The 20,833-nt window shown below is 40.3% G+C and overlaps 1 protein-coding gene across 5 annotated transcripts in view; it reads right to left on the minus strand.

Moving 5' to 3' along the window:
• PRG4 (proteoglycan 4) overlaps positions 1–20,833 on the minus strand; it is a 331,309-nt gene that overhangs the window by 104,721 nt on the left and 205,755 nt on the right. For all 5 annotated transcript variants that reach the window (XM_085601683.1, XM_085601686.1, XM_085601685.1 and 2 more), the window contains exon 14: positions 15,891–15,983. In XM_085601683.1, the coding sequence (XP_085457809.1) occupies positions 15,891–15,983 (93 nt within the window). The remainder of the gene's footprint in view (positions 1–15,890; positions 15,984–20,833) is intronic.

Genomic DNA, 20,833 nt, shown 5'->3' on the forward strand with positions numbered 1-20,833 from the left:
GGAAGAAGGGGGCAGTTGTCGCATTCGCCCATCTACAGGCCACCTACAGATTAGCGCAGTCAGAATTATTCCGATACGTGCAGGTCAAGCATGCATTACAGTCCTTGCTACCACCAGAAACGAGGCTTGAAGAATCCTCCCCACTAGAGGACAGGCTTTTAACAGACCATCTCCAAAAAAGGGCAATTTCACAAACCTATCGGAAAATAGTAAATAACCGCTCAGACCCCACGACAGCATTGAAGGCCAAATGGGAACTAGAACTGGGAGACATTGATGAGGCAGACTGGCAGGAGGCGCTGGCGTCCCCTAGAGAGGCTGCAATATCATTGAGGCTTAGATTAGTGCAATTCAAAATCCTACATCGCACGTACTATACCAGGACACTGTTACATACAATACACCGGGCAGCTACGCCGCTTTGTCTTAGGAACTGTGGAGACACAGGTACATTTTACCACACCATATGGCTCTGCCCGGAGATAGCGCGCTACTGGAGGACGGTGATGCGTACACTCTCCCAGGTCACAAATGTCACAATTCTTCTGGACCCGAGATGCTGTCTCCTCAACATCTGGGAACCTACAGATCTGAACACTATAGCTCAGGACTGGGTCACTCTAGGTATGACATTGGCAAAACGAAATATTGCACAACGTTGGGGTCCAGACTTAGCCCTACTCTTAATCAATGGTGCAAGGATATGGATATGGCGATGATGGCAGAAAAGTCTGTGTATGTTCATCGGGGATGCCCCAAAAAATGGACCAAGGTTTGGGGAAGTTGGAATGCATACCGGGGAAATACCTGTGAGCCCCCCATTGGATGAGTCCGAGTCAGACGGTAGTGAATAACCACACTGTATCATATGAAGCTTAGTAGACACACCCTGAAGGTTTGCTTGTTCTCGCTGACTTGGGCTGACGAGTCTCTGATGTATAATACCATATAAGTAATCCATATACAATATCCTATTTATGTCTGTGCACCATGTGAAATATACTGTCACTGTAACACTGAACGAAATGTTAATAAAAAATGTTTTCATTAAAAAAAAAAAAAAAAAAGAAAAAAAAAAGAAAGGAGAATTGAAAGACTAGGCTGTTAACTCATTTGAAATGTGTTTATGGCATCCCTGAACAGAGGAATGTGTTACCAGGGACTTAGCAGCCAATATCTCCTATGTCCGGATGGGCTAGTAATATCTGTGCCCCCACAGATTTAAACAGTATGGAAAATACCATCAGAGCTAGTACTCCTGTGTAAGTGACATCTTAAAAAGAGGGTTCAGTGCTGTGCCTGCATTGGTTATCAACTTCTGTACCCTCATAAATCTAGCTAGTAGGAAAAGTCTTATAGGAGCTAGTTCGTCTCAACAACAAGTCTCATCTAGAAATATTTCTAATATTAGAAGAAATGGATGTTTATCTCTACAGCCTGGCAATACTCCAGAAAATAATCAAGCAAGAAGGAGAATTGGAGACCCAAAAAACGTTTTAGCTGAGCAGGTCAAATAACAGGTGAAGAGCAGAGAGGAAAAGCAGGATCTGGAGAGAGTGGAGCATCCACTGAATCCACTGAATCCAGTGAACGAGCAATGATTAAGGAATAATTGTGACTCAACTGGACTTCAGAATGGAACTCCTTTTATAGTGGAAAACAGGACATGACATATTTTACAAGAGGTTCAGCAACTTTGGATTGCTTGTAAAATGATATATAAAACAATATCTCTGCAATGTGTAATAATAAATATCAAGAAACTAGGCTATCTATTGATGTCAGTATATTTGATTCCATAAGTATTTTGCTACGCAATAAAAAGATTAAATTCTTCTTATCTGCATGCAGCATTTTCCAGGAGCCGGCATTAAGAAGCAATCACCCCATAATCCTCCATGCAGTCTGGATCTGACACGAGCTGGAGGAATAAAAACAATGGCTCTGCCCAAGGGCACTCCACGTCCTCAAGCCCACTGAGGAGCTTCCCAGCTTCAGTCTTCGGGAAGGAGCCGCTGAGGCCCAGCCCGTAAGAATTCATGAGGTAATAAGGAAATCCTTACACTGAATCTGTGAACTGGGACTCTGCTAACCTGGCCACAGTGTATGTGCTCTGACCATTAAAACATGTAGAAATTGGCTGTATTCTTAACTGCCATATTTAACTTACCTATAAGTCCATAGTGTATGCTACAAAGTCTACCCAGGGCCTGTAAGTTAAATGTTGCGAGTGGACTGCAGTACATTTTGTGCCATAACTAGTGATAATGCAAAAAACTGACTGCAGGCCTGCCACCAGCAACCTGACTGTGCAGATTTGAACTGAAATTTTGACGTGTCAAAATGACCCCTTTAAATGGCCTTAAACCCTCCCTTGAAATGTTAATAAGTTACTACTAAGTAACCATTAATGCCAAATATGGCAGTATGCATGGTATTGAAAAGTTGGACTTAGCTGTTCCATAGGAAAGCATTAAGAGTTAATGTTAAAATTAAATATTATTGCCTACAAGTTGATTCTTAGACTTTTAAAATATGTATTACAAATGCAATTCATGAGTAAAGTTGGATTTGTACTAAATATTTTACAAAAGCTTCTTTGTCTAGTCATCAAACCTCTAGAAGGCCATTTGCATGAGCTTCTAACTGTCATAAGGAGCTGCATAGCTCCTTTATGGGGTGTGAACTTACTCCCAGAGCTCAGATGACGGCTTTGGGTGTGGGGAGGTATTCTGTTCCCCTGACAAGTTGACCATCTGGGCTGTGCCCAGGAGCTTGATTATCTTCAAAGAGGCCTATCCTGTGACAGGCAAATGTACCTAACACCTGGGCTTGCCCTCTATTTTGTTCTGCTAGTCAGTCAGGCGCCAATCTATGTGGGAGAGGAGCTGCCCTAAGAACGGCTTTGAGTGACCACAAAGGAGGGGTTGCTCATTTGTCCTGGCCGCACCTGAAAGGGGGGCAGAGGAGTTCTGCACAAAGAACAAAGGTTCTGCATTTTGGTTTTAGGTAGAGAGGGACACTGTGGGGATTGTTCGCAGTAGGGCACACAGAAACTGCTGCAAAAGTGGGTTGGGTTACCTTTGGGAATTTTTTCCCTCCAGGTAGGGAGGAACCAGAAGTCACTCCTACACACAGACTAATTTCCAGGCATAAATGTGGCACCTCTGGACCCTCGCTTCAGATCACTACAGATCACTCAAAGACTGAAGGACTGTAGTTGCTGCTGAGACCTGTCAGGAGAACCCTAAGGGCTGTACCTTTTACCCCTTGTACGCAGGACTATGAAATGGACTCCCAGGGTCAGCTGACTGACCTCCTGTAAACCTGTAAAGCTACAGGGATACAAAAACTGCAAGAAGCCCACTTCCATGTAAGATCCAAGTTGACCAGTTTCAATTGAACCTGTTTTGGACACTAGTGGTGTCTTCTGTGATAGTGAATCTTGACCCCCAAGTCCTGTTCTTGAAGTGCTGGAACCCTTGGATGTTATTGTTATTGTTAATTGTGATCTATAGAGCGCTTAATTCCTGCAGGTCTCTAAGCGCTGCGAGAAGATCGGCGATAGTCCCAGAGTGAGTGTTGTCTCACAGTGGGATGTGCTATGCCCAGGCTTCCGTGAATAATAATGTCTTCAATTTCTTCCTGAACAGAAGGAGGGCACTTTCGGAGTGAAGCCGACCAGGCAGCCTGTTCCATAATTGTGGGATGAAGACCGAGAAGGCTCGGCCGCCTTTAGTGGTGTAGTTGAGCCGTGGACATTTTAGTAGGCCCTCCGAAGAGGACCTTAGGGTACCGCCGGGGACGCATTTCACCAGGCGATCTTTAATATATTTGGGTGCCTGCCCATATAGGGCCTTATGTGTGATACAGAGTCCTTTGAATTTAGCCCTCTGCTTAATGGGAAGCCAGTGCAGTTGTTGCAGTAGGGGTGAGGCCCGAGAGCGTCTTGGAAACTTGAAAATTAGCCTTGCAGCATCGTTCATCACCACCTGGAGCTTGCCCAGGAATGTGTCGGGCAGTCCGATATAGAGTGAGTGCCCGTAGTCAAGATGAGCCAAGATCAGGGCGGCCACCACCGTCCGCATGGTTGAAAAGGAAATGATGCGGGATAGTTTCCTCAGCTGTCTGAGTAGGCCCACACATGTTTCGAACACGGTGGAAACTTGATTGGCCAGTGAGAGTTTGGCATCTATTTTAATGTCCAAACTTTTTACCACCAGAGCTGGAGACGGTGCATCTCCAAGCTCGAGTGGCCAGTACTGGGGGTCCCAAGGGTTGCTGTCCGTGGTGACAGCCAATACCTCCGTTTTATCTGGATTGATTTTAAAAGAATTGGCTGTGAACCAGTTAACCACAAATTGCAGTATATCTTTCACCCGTGTGTGGGCTTGTGGGGTGTTTTCTATTTGTAGAATGATTTGCGTGTCGTCTGCATAGTTAAATACCTGGCAGTCCATCAGGGCTAGGTCCCTCACTAGTGGTCAGGTATATATTGAATAGAAGTGGAGACAGTGCCGACCCTTGCGGGACTCCACAGGTAATGGACCCCCTCTCTGACACCCAATCACCCATCTGGAATTTTTTGGGTGTGGTCCATCAGGAATGATGTGCTCCATTGTAGGATTGTCCCCCCAATTCCAATGTCCTGGATTTTTTCCAGGAGTTGGGAGTGGTTGACCATGTGGAACGCTGCCGACAGGTCGAGGAGGACTAGGATGCACGTTGTTTTGCTGTCAGCTAAGATCCTGATTTCATCTAGTACTGACAACATCACCAATTCGGTGCTGTGGTGGGCTTTGAAGCCTGCTTTCCGGTCTCCAAGAAGTTGGCGATCATCCATGAACCTAGACAGAAATTTCAGGACATATTGTTCCATGATTTTGGCTAAAAAGGGGAGTTGAGATATAGGTCTGTAGTTTTTCATGTTAGAGATGTCATCTCCTGTCTTCTTGAGCAAGGGGATTACTCTTGCTTCCTTAAATTTCCTGAGGACATTCCCTGTTTCCAGCGAGAGGTTCATCATGGCGAGAATTTCTCCCTCCATCGTTGGAAGTGCTAGTTTAAGAGGACAAGGATCTGCAGGTGAACCTGATTTTATTCTGGTCGCGATACGTCGCAAGGTCTCCAGGTTGAGAGTTTGGAAGTCAGAGATCAACTCTACCCTTTTTCCATGTGGCTCAACTCCTTCTTTGATAAGTTGTTTAAAGGGGGAGTTGTCAATGTCTGCCAGGATATCTTGTACTTTGTCGGAAAAGAATGACAGGAATTTATGACATTGTTCATGGCTGGACGGCGCTTCATGCATCTGTTTTTGTCTCAGTTCCTTGAGTGTTTTAAATGTTTCTTTTTGTTTATTGGCTTCCTCCAAGATTCTGTGTTCATAGTATTCGGCTTTCCTACTAAGAAGCGCTTTTTTATAGAAGGAGACTTTTGCCCTGTAATCTAGAAGTGCTTGCGGCTCATAGGCTTTACGCCACAGTCTTTTGTGATGGCGGAGCGTACGTTTTAGAGCCCTTAGCTCGTCCGTGAACCCCTTGTTTTCTATTTTAATTTTCTTAGCTGGTGCTAGCTTATTGATGGCAGATGATAGCTGATTGGAGATGGATTCAGTCCACTCTTCAATATCAGCTGTCTCCGGCCTCCTAGTGGTATTTTCCCGAAATGTGTCCTCTAAGCTGGTTCCCTCGATTTTGTTCCAACTTGGCACCATTTTCCAGTTGGGCGGAGGCCGAATATGGTGCCTAGCTAGAAGGAGTAGGAGGCTGATACAGTAGTGGTATGACCACTCACAGGGAGTTGTATCCACTAAGTTCACTAATGAATGAGTTGCCCAGACCAGGTCTAAGGTGTGTCCCTTCTCATGAGTAGGGGTCATCAATAGCTGTTTCATCCCAAGAGTGGTCAGAGTTTCCTCTAACTGTTGAGCCTGTGCCCCTCTGGGTTGTTGGTTCCAGTGGTAGTAAAAATCTCCAACCAACAGCAATTGTTGGAAACGTGAGCGGAGATTGGTGACACATTCGATGAGTAAGTCCACGAAACGTGGGGTGCATTTTGAGGGACGGTAGGCCACCATAACTGCTATTCTTGAAGTACTGTGACTGACCTTAACCATTAAAATATCTGCTCCTTCCAGATTTCTCAATTGTTAGTTGATTGTTGTACAGAAGCGCCACCCCCCCTCCTCTTTTCCCGTGTCCTGTTATGCCAGATGGCATCATAACCATCGAGAAGTGATGCGATTATGGTCGGTCCAGAATCATCATCGAGCCACGTTTCAGTCAATGCTAAAATGTGTGGGGCTTCCTTTTGTAGGAAGGTGGAGACCTCTGTGGCGTGCTTCTGTAGGGAGCGCGTGTTGAGGACATTCATTTTTGTATTATTATTGTCGCATATTTATGGCCTTTAGGGGTGTATGGGGGTTTAGAGCTGGGTGTCTTCCTCTCCTGTGAGATGATGAGTCCTTGTATTTGGAGAATATTTACTATTTCTTGTTTCAGGGGGGCAGATCTGTAATCAAGAGCTCTTAATTCTTCCCCTGAGTATGATCGAAATTGGCCATGGGTCCTGGCCCCTGGGCCCATTCAGGCACAGACGGGCTTGCCTTAGGCGCGCCTTCGGCGTGCCAGCAGCGTGCCCGCTGCGCGCGTCCACTCCAGCGTGCAGTTTAAGTGCCTCTCCTAATCCCTTGCCCCTCCCTGCCAATCAGCCCTGCTGAGCAGCAGTTGACAACCCCTGAGGACACTAGACCGCGTACGAGAAAGCGGAAGTGAAGGGCTGGACAGCCCGAGTAGGAGCTCCGGTCTATCTATGCCTGGTAGGTTTATCGCGGATTCAAAGCAAGTTTACATAGCAATTTAAAACAGTTGCATAAAAATTAGTAAAAACGAGTGAATTTTTAAGTAACAAACAGTGTTTAAAAACAATACATGCACCGCCTGGGCTAGCGTGTCTTCTCTAACTGCGCCTCCGCTCCAGCGTGCAGTTTAAGTGCCTCTAGTAATCCCTTGCCCCTCCCCGCCAATCAGCCCTGCTGAGCAGCAGTTGACAACCCCTGAGGACACCAGACCGCGTACGAGAAAGCGGAAGTGAAGGGCTGGACAGCCCGAGTAGGAGCTCTGGTCTATCTATGCTTGGTAGGTTTATCGCAGATTCAAAGCAAGTTTACATAGCAATTTAAAACAGTTGCATAAAAATGGGTAAAAGCGAGTGAATTTTTAAGTAATAAACAGTGTTTAAAAACAATACATGCTCCGCCTGGGCTAGCGCGTCTTCTCGAACTGTGCGTCCGCTCCAGCATGTAGTTTCAGTGCCTCTCGTAATCCCTTGCCCCTCCCTGCCAATCAGCCCTGCCAAAGGTTACTCTTTCTACCCAAACCTAAAACCTGCGACTTTGAAACTTTTTGGTAAATTATGGCCTGGAGAACTGCCATAGGACCACAAGCAAACTCCATCCAAACCTCTGAGGGTGCATCACCAGTGGGCCTGACTTTACTGCAGCTTCTGCTGTTGTCGCTGCATCGGAAAATCTGATTCAGCAGCCCGACCGACCGGCAATGACTGCTTCGAACACTCTTCAGCTACAGTCTGCAACCTTGTCTTGCTGAGGAGAATCGACATCCAGAAAAGAGTCCAAGTCTGAAGGTAGAAATTTCCATAGGGTCCAACGTTGAGCAGCATCCGGTCAACTTTGCCAGCTTGCTGGGTGCGAACTCTGGACTTTTCCTACACTGAGCTATACCCGCCTTCATCAAACGCTTCACTGAGGAACCATCCATCGTCAGCATGTTGTCGACAAGTCCTTACTCTGATCCAGCCTGCATCCTCGCCCTGCTGAGGACTCTATCCTCTTGAAAATGTTATAAGTCTGAAGGTAACTTTCCAACTGGGGCCATCCTGGTCCTCGTATCTGACCCAGGCTCCATAATAGTTAGCCTCAAACCTTACACTTAGCCCAGTCTAGTGTGACTAGTTGCTGGCAGTTGACACTTGGTTCTTTTTGGCACCATTTTTTATTAAAACTTTAGAAATTCATATCTCTGCTTCCCCTTATTGTTTTTTTGTCATTTCGGTGTCATTTTATTCATTAAAATACTTCCCTTTTTTATGAATGGGTGTGAGATTTTTTATTTTCTTGTGTTTTCACATTTTTAACTGTTTTGATACTGCTAAATGCTTTACACATTTTTTTAATTCAAGCTTGTCTGCCCTGTGCAGTAGCTATCAGGGTTTGAGCTCAGTTTTAGATTACTGAAACTTGTATTGTGCCTAACAAGAATAGAAACAATATTACTTGTGGTGAACTACCATCCACCCCAACTAATAATCTATTTCCTCAAAACATCTTAAAATCCTATAGCGAAGACCACTATGTCACTGTTGTGGGTGGGTTTCATAACAAATGAAATATAGTAGCCTCAGCACTCCTTTTTATACTCATTAATCCATGTTTATCTACATTTCTTTTGTTTTCCTGTACTAACCTTGGGTATCACTCTCTGACCATCGGGTAATTAACATCAAAAGTATTGGCACATTCCCCATTCAGAGGTAATGTCCTTCGTGATTTCACTTCTTTTCTTTGTGTTATAAACCTCAATACTTCAACCTTATATCATCAATATTCTTCCATGTTAGTTCAAGGGTAATCACAAATCTCAATTGAAGTTTTTATTTATCTGAAATTTTATTTCATCTGAATGTTTTTTAATTCACTTTTCATCTCTCTGCTTTTTGAATTATTAAAACCCCAAACCCCAAAGCATTTCAGCCATCCAGCCTCTTTATAGGGGGTTAATTCATAATTTTTTCTCCCGCTAGAGCAGCATGACTTCTTCTGTTAAAGGACGATTAAAGCTACACACCGACTGCTTAAAGACTTTGTTGTAAAAATAGCAAAATATTTTGTCTCTCTCTAGTTCAGCATGGATGGCACAGTGCTAATCCTATGCTAACAAACTCAGCTAGAAAACAGATTTTTGAGCTGAGCAGATTCATTGTGTCAATGCTATTGTAAGGTTCTCCATATAAAAGAGCCGCTCTCCATCTAAACCTGGGAACTACCCAGAATTCTCAGCTTCCTTTTTTGCATATATATATATATATATATATATATATATATATATATTCACAGAAAAAAACATAGGTTTCAGGGGTGTTATAGTTAGCTGGCCATTTCACTTGTACAAAACCATAGAAATTCCTCTGTTATAGTTAGTTCTGCTAACTATAACTCGGGCGCCCGCAATGCACTGCTGATGATGTCACATATTGCATCATTCATGACATGGTCAGTGACATCACTGATGACATCTCAAATGACATCTCAAATGACATCACTGATGACATCATCCAGTGAATGTGGTTTAGTTTGAAATTTAAATATGTATTATGTATATACCAATCTGTATTGAAGATTGAGTGGATATATAACTGTCTGGATGGAGGATTTAGTAGCTGTCTGACTGTCTGTTTAAGTGAGTAATTAAAAGTGTCTCACTTAATACATGGATTAGTAACTAAACTATGTGAATGTGTGCATCACTGTCTCTGTTGTTGTAACATGCTGCATCAGTTGGTCACTATCTTCATGAGTGTGTTTATTAGTTATTGATTAGTTGGGTGAGTATTTGTATGGGACACTGAGTTTGTGTGTGGTTGGATGGTGTGTGTGTAACTCTATGCATAGATGTGTGAATGGTTGATTGACTAGGTGTATAGGTTTAAGAGTGCATGTGGAAACAGTTTTTTGGGTGAATGAGTGTATTTATTTGTATGTTGGTGAGCGGATATATGTTTTAGTTGCACATCTTCAACAAAATAAAACAATAAAAGGCATTGTATGTGAGAGTTGGTGTATATAAATAAGTATGTGTAGGAGTCAGTGATTGTGAGAGTAACTATATGAATGAGTGTATAATTGTAATGGTGATTTTTTAACATATTAACTATGAGTTACTATGTGTTTGAATAAAGGAGGTGTTGTTGGATAATTGTGTAAGTGAGTAAATGTAAGTGTGATTAATTTTTTTCATGAGTAGAATGACTGAATTACCGACTAAGATGACTGCTGATGTGTCAATGTCTATATATGTGTATAAGTGCATTTGATAGTGTTCTATTAATTAGTGACTGCATGTATAAATGATTCTGTTGTTGAATGGGTAGTTGTGTGTGTAGACTTAGGAATCAGTGAGTCGGTATGTAGTAACTGGTATTGGTGTGTCAATGGTTTCAAATATGGTACAATGTATTTTACAGTGAGTGATGAAAGGTTATACTAGTGTATGATGAGGTGTATCAGATTGTCACATGGATGATGTCATCAGTGATATCATTTGAGATGTCATCAGTGATGTCATCAGTGATGTCACTGACCATGTCATGAATGATGAAATATGTGACATCATCAGCAGTGCATTGCGGGCGCGCGAGTTATAGTTTTCAGAACTAACTATAACGGAGGAATTTCTATGGCTTTGTACAAGTGAAATGGCCAGCTAACTAAAACACCCCTGAAACCTATGGTTTTTTCTGTGAATTTCTAAGGTTTTTTAAATGCTAATTTCTAACTATAATGTCTCTGAAACCTATGGTTTTTTCAGTGAATATATATATACATACATGTATAAGCATATATATATAATCTGCATATCTATATAAATATAAATGCATGCATACATATACATATATGCATACATATGCATGTTATGTACATGAAAGTTTGAAAAACACTAATAAAAGCAAAGCTAAAAAGCCACCTAATTACAAACAGAATTGCTTTAACTTAAACGAGGGTGAGACCTATTGCATTTTCAATACTTGTTTACTTTGGTTCCATCAAGCAGGCATTCAGATGTGTCACACATTTGCCATAAATTCTGAATGTTAGCACTCTAGTTGCTCATTAGATCACTGTAGTAAAGCTACTGCTCACCAGGGAAGTCTGCTGCTGGTATTCAAAGTGCATGTTTCAGTCTGCATGTCGGAATTTTTTAATGAAATAGAAGAGGATTTGAGAAGTCAAAATGTGCCCCAATTTTTCTTTCTGCAGCACTAATCATAATTTCTATGACAAAATGAACCCCCTCATTTTGTTCCTTTGCAAATTAAATGTTTTAAGTGTTACCACTTTATTCCAATCAAGATGGCTTCAGGTGTGCCATACTTTTGTCATAAGTAAGACTGTTAGCGCTCTAGTTGTTCTTTAGAACACTCTGGGACATTCTGTCATTGGGCTATACTCGGGCTACATCTGGGTGATATTTGTGCTACATTTGGGCACTTTTGTCTCTGATGGCCATCTTGGGAGACTTATTTGTTATGAAGTTTCCTAATTTCCTCATTTACTACAGTCTCCTCAGTAGGAAATACTTTCAGGTTTTTTACTTTGATTCCATCAAGAAGGCATTCAGATGTGTCACACATTTGCCATAAATTCGAAATGTTGCTTATTAGATCACTGCTGCTGGTATTGAAAGTGCATGTTTCAGTCTGCATGCCAGAATTATTTAATGAAATAGAAGAGGATTTGAGAAGTCACTCAAAATGTGCCCTAATTTTTCTTTTTTCAGCACTAATCATAATTTCTATGGCAAAATGAACCTCCTCATTGTGTTCCTTTTAAATTAAACTACTCACTCTCTACTACTCACTCGCTACTACTCTCGACTACTCACTCTCTACTACTCACTCTCTACTACTCTCTACTACTCACTCTCTACTACTCACTCTCTACTACTCACTCTCTACTACTCTCTAATACTCTCTATCACTCACTCTCTACTACTCACTCTCTACTACTCACTCTCTACTACTCTCCAATACTCCCTCTCTACTACTCACTCTACTACTCTCTACAACTCCCTCTCTACTACTCACTCTACTACTCTCTACTACTCACTCTCTACTACTCACTCTCTACTACTCTCTCTCTACTACTCACGCTCTACTACTCACTCTCTACTACTCTCTACTACTCACTCTCTACTACTCACTCTCTACTACTCAATCTCTACTACTCAATCTCTACTACTCACTCTCTACTACTCTCTCTACTATTCTCTACTACTCACTCTACTACTCTCTACTACTCTCTACCACTCACTCTCTACTACTCTACTACTCACTCTCTACTACTCTCTACTTCTCTCTCTCTACTACTCTCTACTTCTCTCTCTACTACTCTCTCTCTACTACTCACTCTCTAGTACTCACTCTCCATTACTCACAATCTACTACTCAATATCTACTACTCTCTACTACTCACTCTCTACTACTCTACTACTCTCTCTACTACTCACTCTACTACTCTCTCTACTACTCACTCTCTACTACACACTCTCTCCTACTTGCTCTCTACTACTCTCTACTACTCACTCTACTACTCACTCTCTACTACTCTCTACTACTCACGCTACTACTCACTCTCTACTACTCTCTACTACTCTCTCTACTACTCACTCTCTACTACTCTCTCTACTATTCACTCTCTACTACTCACTCTCTACTGCACACTCTCTACTACACGCTCTCTACTACTCGCTCTCTACTACTCTCTACTCTCTACTATTCACTCTACTACTCACTCACTACTACTCCCTACTTCTCACTCTCTACTACTCACTCTCTACTACTCACTCTACTACTCTCTACTAGTCACTCTCTGCTACTCTCTCTACTACTCTCTACTACTCACTCTCAACTCTCTATTACTCATCCTCTACTCTCTACCTCTCTACCTCTGTCTCTACTACTCTCTACCTCTACCTCTCTACCTCTACACCTCTACCTCTCTACACCTCTCTCTACACGCACACATATGCACATATATATATATATGCATATGCATTTATATATATGCATGTGTATATATATATACATACATATATAAACATATATATAATCTGCATATCTATATAAATACAAATATAAATGCATGCATACATATACATATATGCATGCATATGCATGTTATGTACATGAAAGTTTGAAAAACACTAATAAAAGCAAAGCTAAAAAGCCACCTAATTACAAACAGAATTGCTTTAACTTAAACGAGAGCGAGACCATTTGCATTTTCAATGCTTGTTTACTTTGGTTCCACCAAGAAGGCATTCAGATGTGTCACACATTTGCCATAAATTTTGAATGGTAGCACTCTAGTTGCTCATTAGATCACTGTAGTAAAGCTACTGCTCACCTGGGAAGTCTGCTGCTGGTATTCAAAGTGCATGTTTCAGTCTGCATGTCAGAATTTTTTAATGAAATAGAAGAGGATTTGAGAAGTCAAAATGTGCCCTAATTTTTCTTTCTGCAGCACTAATCATAATTTCTATGGCAAAATGAACCCCCTCATTTTGTTCTTTTGCAAATTAAATGTTTTAAGTGTTACCACTTTATTCCAATGAAGATTGCTTCAGGTCTGCCATACTTTTGTCATAAGTAAGACTGTTAGCGCTCTAGTTGTTCTTTAGAACACTCTGGGGCATTCTGTCATTGGGCCATACTTGGGCTACATCTGGGTGATATGTGTGCTACATTTGGGCTATTTTGTCTCTGGTGGCCATCTTGGGAGACATATTTGTTATGAAGTTTCCTAATTTCCTCATTTACTACAGTCTCCTCAGTAGGAATACTTTCAGTTTTTTAATTTGATTCCATCAAGAAGGCATTCAGATGTGTCACACATTTGCCAGAAATTCAGAATGTTATCACTCTAGTTGCTCATTAGATCACCGTAGTAAAGGTGCTGCTCACCAGGGAAGCCTGCTGCTGGTATTGAAAGTGCATGTTTCAGTCTACATGTCAGAATTTCCTAATGAAATATAAGAGGATTTGAGAAGTCACTCAAAATGTGCCCTAATTTTTCTTTCTGCAGCACTAATCATACTTTCTATGGCAAAATGAACTCCCTCATTTTATTCCTTTTTAAATTAAATGTTTTAAGAGTTACCACTTTATTCCAATCAAGATGGCTTCAGGTGTGCCATACGTTTGTCATAAGTAGGACTGTTAGCGCTATAGTCGTTTTTTGGAACACTCTGGGAAGCTGCAGTAGAACACAAAGGAATTAACTGACAGTCTCTGCCCTGGTTGGATGTACATGTTTTACTGAGAATGTCAGACTTCATTCTCACATGACTGAGAAAGATAATGTGAATTTAAAGAAAATATGCTCTCAGTTTAGCTTATAGATCACCTGCCAAACCTCTGTGGGAAAAGCATGAGAAAATAGTTTTCTCTCAAACATGATTCATGATATCCCAGCAGAAGGCTTTTTCACATGGTAAAATCACCTTAGAACATACCACAATTCCTAAAATGAGTATGGTACCATCAACACATGATTTATAATGCAACTAAAGCCTTAAAATCTATTAACTGCAATGCTTTTTAATGGGGTGCTATCATGTATATTGGTCCCAAGAGTGGCTGCCAACACTTCTTGGATGAAGTGCTGACAGCCAATCAGATCTCATGATGAGATGTGTGGTTAGGCTCCGCCCAGATATATATGTGATTTTACTTTTGATTTTCTCAGGAACTACTGAACGGATTTACACCATTTAAGCAAAAGGCATGAGTCTGAACTGAGGACTACCTTTCTGCCAAATTTGGTGTAATTCCGTTCAGCAGTTCATCTGTCTTCTCATCCGGTTCAACATGCAAAAATTTATATTAATTAATTTAATTTAATTATTTTATTTTATAATTTTTATTATTTTACCATTATTTCCTATGGGGAGTTATTTTATGTCCCTGCCTCCATTATTCTCCATGACAGTTTGTTGCAGTACTTGTAGGTGGCCATGTGTGGTGCTAGACTTACTCCAAGGCTGGGCTGGTGTACATTTACATCTGTCTTGTGACTTTTAGGGCTGTAGGCATGTCAGAAATGTAGTTTGCTTTCTGAGTGTGTGTGTGTGTGTTAGCATGTCCTTCCCTGTACCCCTCCTTACATTTTCCTCAACCCCTCAACCCCTCGCATATTTTAGTAATTATTCCCTATTTTCCTACCATTCCCCCAGGTCCCCTGCACATTTACACCTAAACTGTATTCTTAGCTGGACAGAGATCTTGGCATAGAAAAGATAGGAGCAGTGGTGGCGGAGATCTCAGCAGGTAGGTTTGTGAACAGAATTTTGTATTACATGAATAGCACCACTGTAAAAGGCCCCTAAGTGCCCAATATGTGAAGGAAGTCACATCACTTGCCTGGGTGCAGATTATGCAATTCACAAAACTTTCAGGAAGTATTCCTGTAAAGCAGGGGCAGTCACATGATTTCATAGGTTCTCCTGCAAAGGTTTGTGAATTTCTTTTTCCGTCTGGATGGAAGACTTTTCACTGGAGCATTGTGCTATTGTGCGTGCTGAAAAGCACCTTTGTGCAATGCCACATTCTTTTCTCCACTGTGAAAATATTGTCTGTGTGAAGAAAGCCCTTCCTCTGCAGCCTCACCAAATGTTGCGATGCTTCTTTTCCCTTCTCAACTTAGAAAAGGATTTACTCCTGCCTTTGTCAAAAGTAAATAACCAACCTTTGAGACCATATTCAATCTCTCAAGTGTGTGGGGTTTTCCCACACTTAACAAGGAAACTGCCACTTATTGCTCCAATATGGGGTAACATTCCATGCAAGTTGAAGTCACCTTTTGTAAATATATTGCACTCCGACTTGCACCTGCAAAGGGCTCTGTGAATCAGGCACTAAATGTGTCACAGTAAAACATTCTTAATACAATTTTCATTTTCCTTGACCATTACAACATTTGGACCCTACACTATGACACTGGCAGAATAAACAGAACTGTCTAAGAAATAGAAGGGAACAGTCTAATTCAGCTCTATATCGTCCTTGAGGATTAATGCTCCAAAGAAAGACAATACCTTCTGTTTCTTCCTCTTCATTGGCTGTCTTATTTTTCTTTTTGTTCCGTACAGTCTTGGCTTTTTTTTCGCTGGATGGCTTTATTAATGGCCCTAAAACACAAAATTATCCATTGTCAATTGTCATTCACAATTCCCACTCAGGAGTATACATATATATATATATATATATATATATATATATATATATATATATATATATATATAGCATACATTTTCACCAAGTACTCACAGGTACCGTTGCACTCCCGTCAGGCACAAATCACCGCACAGAGTCCATCCGTCATTAGGTGAAATAATCGTTTATTCTTTGCTTATCGGTTTACAGCCATCAAATACCCTGATATATATAGCAGGATAGATATAAGACTGCAGCAGAGAGATACTATGGGACACTGTAGAGTTTACTCATCAGAGGAAACATCATCTCTCTACTTACCTTGAGTTCGAAAAGCTGAAAGATCAAAGAAAATTTCAAATCTTGAAGGAGGCCTCCTAAACTCTGAAAGAAAATCTGGAGTGTGATCTAGATGTGAGAACTTGTGTCTAAGAAGTCTTGGTATGAGAGGTTCCCCAATTTCTTCCCTCTGCACCTTCTTCAGTTTTATAGGACTGCTCCATGTCTCCACTTCAGTGTGTGAGAAGGGATATTTTGAGGTGAGGTGTTTGTAATGGAGCTTGAGTAAACTTGCTAAGGGAGGATGCCGTTGTAACACTGAAGCTAGCAAACAAAAAAATCTGATTTACATTCCAAATGGATAGTAAGGCCTATCAATGATGGAATTAGGTCAGACAGCAACAGATCTGATATGGAATTTCTGTAAATTATGTAAAAAGATTCTAATATCTAGCTTCCAACAACAGCACTTCTTGATCATGCTCCCTCATAATCATTGTGGCCTGTTCTTCTTACACTGTTTATTGCCAGAGGGATATCAACTCTCAATATACCTACGTAGACCTTGATATTAGAAATAATTGTAAGTGTTTTTGGAGCGAAAATATTGGAATCCCCATGGCTCAAGACAAGAAGGTGATTTGGCCTTGATCTGGAGGAAATTGTTGCCTTAAATACCATCCAGTTACATCTTACTGTGACCTAGCCCCTTAAATGAGACTGTAAGTTCAGCATGAAATGGCAATTTATAAATCACAGAAGCAGTATAGTTAAAATACAAATGATTAAAAAAAGACTACTGTCCATAAGAAGAAGTATTTAGCCTCTTAATATGGCAGACACAACTAACCAGTATATAAGTGATGGCATCTCATGCACCAATCACGAAGCACAGCAACTACTGGCCAGAATTTAAGTTACTTGTTAACAAATGTTTATAGATGTGGAAAACAAAATGAGATTCTGTTTCTTTGTATGCATATTTGACCCTCCTTGTGGTCTGATCCTCCGCGGTAGAGCTCGCGACGGCCGTTGGCCGACGGGCGCATTGAACGGGTTAAGGACACAGCATTTCTGTTAGACAATATTTGCATTCTTTTTGTACTACATCTTAGAAGTATGGTACAACTATGCTGACCATTTTTCGGCTTATTCCCCTATCCTAGCTTTGCCTTTACCTTCTTAACTCACTACTAAAATTTCTGTACCAAATTCAGGGTCAGATTTACGAGCCACTTGCGAAACTTTCGTGTTGCCGTTGCACCACTTTTATGACGCAGCGGTTGCGTGAATAATGCGGCCAATTTACAACGTGACGCATCTAGGGAGATGCGTCATGTTGGAAAACCCTGCGTCACATTATACCTGTGTCAGCTATAATGTATGCAGGGTCGACCACCCCACGCAGGAAAACTTGTAGAAGTGATGCAGTGAAATCTATAAGATTTCACTGCGCCACTTCTATTATGCCCTGCGTCAAAACCTTCTGCCTGCTTGAAGCAGGCGTAAGGAGGGATGCAGGACAATGAGTATAGGCTTCCACATGCATTGCTTGAGTTGTGTCCTACTTACGACACGACTCCAGCAATGTGTGACTTTTGGGCCAACAGATGCGTCAGAATTTCTGATGCATCTGGCAATCCTTGAGCCATGGTGCGCCATATTGTGAATACTGCGCATCCATGGTGGTGCAAGGGTATCGCAGGCTGGCGCAGGGACACTGACGTATCTCTACAGATGTGTCAGTTTCTTGTAAATCTGCCCCTCAGAATTTACTGAGATTTGCTCTACTAATACTGTTTACGTCTTTAAAATCCATATTATATACAATTAATATTCAAAAATCTCAATATCGCTCTGAAAACTGTGTACATTGCAAAGTGAGCGTGAATGTCTATCTCATGAACAATGTTCTTCCTCTTATGGTTGGCCCTGTGGATGTCAAAGGCTTGCATACAGTGATTACATGTATTTATGTACTGTATATATGGGGTGTATACAAGAGACAGTGATTGGGTAATTTGGCAGCACAACAAATAATTATAATGATTCTCACTTGTTTCCTGCCATAAAAGGCATTCACTAATAAATATTTTTTTTAAATTGTCCTATTTAAGATAATTGCCCTAGCATTGTTCTTGCAGGAAACTTTAATTTGCTACTGGAAATTGGGAAGCAATGTATGAAATGTGTTACCATCCAGAAATTGTAGGCAGTTAGAAAATAATGCATTTCAAAAACTGGTATATACCTTTTTCCAGTATTACACAGATTATTTTTCCAAATAAATATATTTCTTGTGTACAAAAACATAATACCCACAAGTTTAAAATAGAGCAATGAATAATATTTGTTTGACAGATGAAACTATAGAACTACAGGTATTGTTACTATCTTGACATTTCTATTAATTCGATTGATTCAAACAAGTGGAACATGTCTAACAGGGATTTTGGTGTGTTGATAGAAAATCAGGTAGCCATTGAGCAACAGCACATACTCTACTGGAAAAGACAAGTGAACAAAGTTTAGGCATTTTAATGATTTGAGAGATTAAGTTTTAAAATTTAAAATATCTATATTGAAATGAAATTTGCTGTGTACCAAAGTCCATATCCCTCCTATAATGCAAGATGTAGGGCCATTTTCATATGCATAAAGAAACTAACTAGGCTTAACAGATATGTAAAAGCAAGATAGGTGATGTGTAGAATAAAAATGTCACCAAAAAGTTATTGGCTACTGTGGACCTTCCAAAGACAACACATACCAAGTTATTTAGCTATTTATGGAGGAGCAGAGTAGCAGGTTTATGCATTTGTTTTTCAGAAGATATTAATGTTAATTGGCCAAATTTCATCCAATTGGTAATACATTAATAAAGGAGAGGAACACTAGAAGTGTGGAAATGGATCAAGGTTTGATAAATATTTCAAACCCTATGTTTCTAATCTAAATGCACTATACTTTATATTCTTTTTTTAGGATAAGGATAGTTTCCTAAGATTTAAATGTGCACATCAAAGCTATTGCTAACTCCTAAATTGCACTCTTATGAGTAACTCTAGCATTCTAGATTGAATCATCAAACAAATAACAGTAGAGAGTAGAATTTAAGTAACAGGAAAATCATAAAGCAATAAAAAGGAAATGGATCACTTGTAGAAAAAATACTTGAATTATTTTACCACAAACCAGTATTGTGGAGAAAAGCAATGAGTACTTATTAGGAACTGCTAGAGATATATGTGGCCAAGACAGAAAAGAAAGTAGAGTATACAATATACTTGAACATTATTTAAAAGAATAAGTGCATAACCATTATTAGAGATAGAGGAGATACATTATTTCTAGCACGAAAACTTTAAATATTTAACAACCATTATTATTGGGTGTAAAAGTATGAAAGCTGTTAATGGGGGTAAACTGCTAGACATTTGTGTGGCCAAGAAAGAGAGGAAGGTGGAAGATACATTAACCATAAAAAATTATTTAAATGATTGAGAGGATAAACATAAATGGTATCTCGAAGACCCACAATTAATCAAGGAAGTTATAAGCGTCTGATACATCATTCAAATAAACGCTGAAAAGAGAATAGTTTCCTATATTTAACACAAGTAGAGTTTCTATGAAGAAGGAACATACATTAAGGTATTATACAGAAAACTAGTCGTAATGAACGTACCTTTAAAATAAATAAAGAAACATATCTACAGCAAATAATGCAGTCACTATAACTCTTAAAGAAGGTGACTGGGAAGCTGCTGGTGTTCAGGTTTAGGACAAAGGAACAACAGTGCATCAGTAGCCGGATAGACTAAAGCATATTTGAAAAAGGAATTGCAGATGAGGTCTTTGAATTTTACAACAACTTGAACAATGAAGATCAATCCAATGCTGAAGTAAAAATGAAGACACATAGAAGCTTGTCTGCTGAATAAATTTACCATCTAGGATTCATAGAACATACATGTGTGTATATGCATGTAAATTGTGTATTACTGTGTTTGTATGAGAGACGGGAGGGGACACTCTTCCTTGTTCCCACGTTGCTTTGCTTTTGTGTTTTGTACATAAAGTGATATGTGTAAGACAAGTGCATGCCATATTGGGCTTGATATCATTTATTTACCTATATTTAATTCAGTCCAGTGGGGTGCATAGGCGATGTGGTATCTATCATGTTTGATTTAATATGTTGGTCAAATAGTATAAAAGTATTATCCATAGGACAGGGTGGTGCAGGTCATACTGTATGTAATGTTTTGCAGACTAGGCCAAATATAGCTACGCAAACACACACACAGTTTCCCCCATGGGTTAAATGGTGGTAAACGTGTCTACCCCTTACTGTGTCATGTCATCATATCTACACACAGATGCACACACAATTTAAACTGCAGTTCAACAAACACATACAAAAATCTATGTTTGTGTCTGAGTTAAGAGTTTGATGACATTAAAAAATCAATTTAAGTCTTTTTTTGCATTGAGCTCACAGTATTTGGGGCTATTGCTATATCTTGCTGTGGTTTCGTGCTTT

The sequence above is a fragment of the Triturus cristatus genome, chromosome 4_2 (genome assembly GCF_964204655.1).
Source record: "Triturus cristatus chromosome 4_2, aTriCri1.1, whole genome shotgun sequence".
Taxonomy (NCBI): Eukaryota; Metazoa; Chordata; class Amphibia; order Caudata; family Salamandridae; genus Triturus; species Triturus cristatus.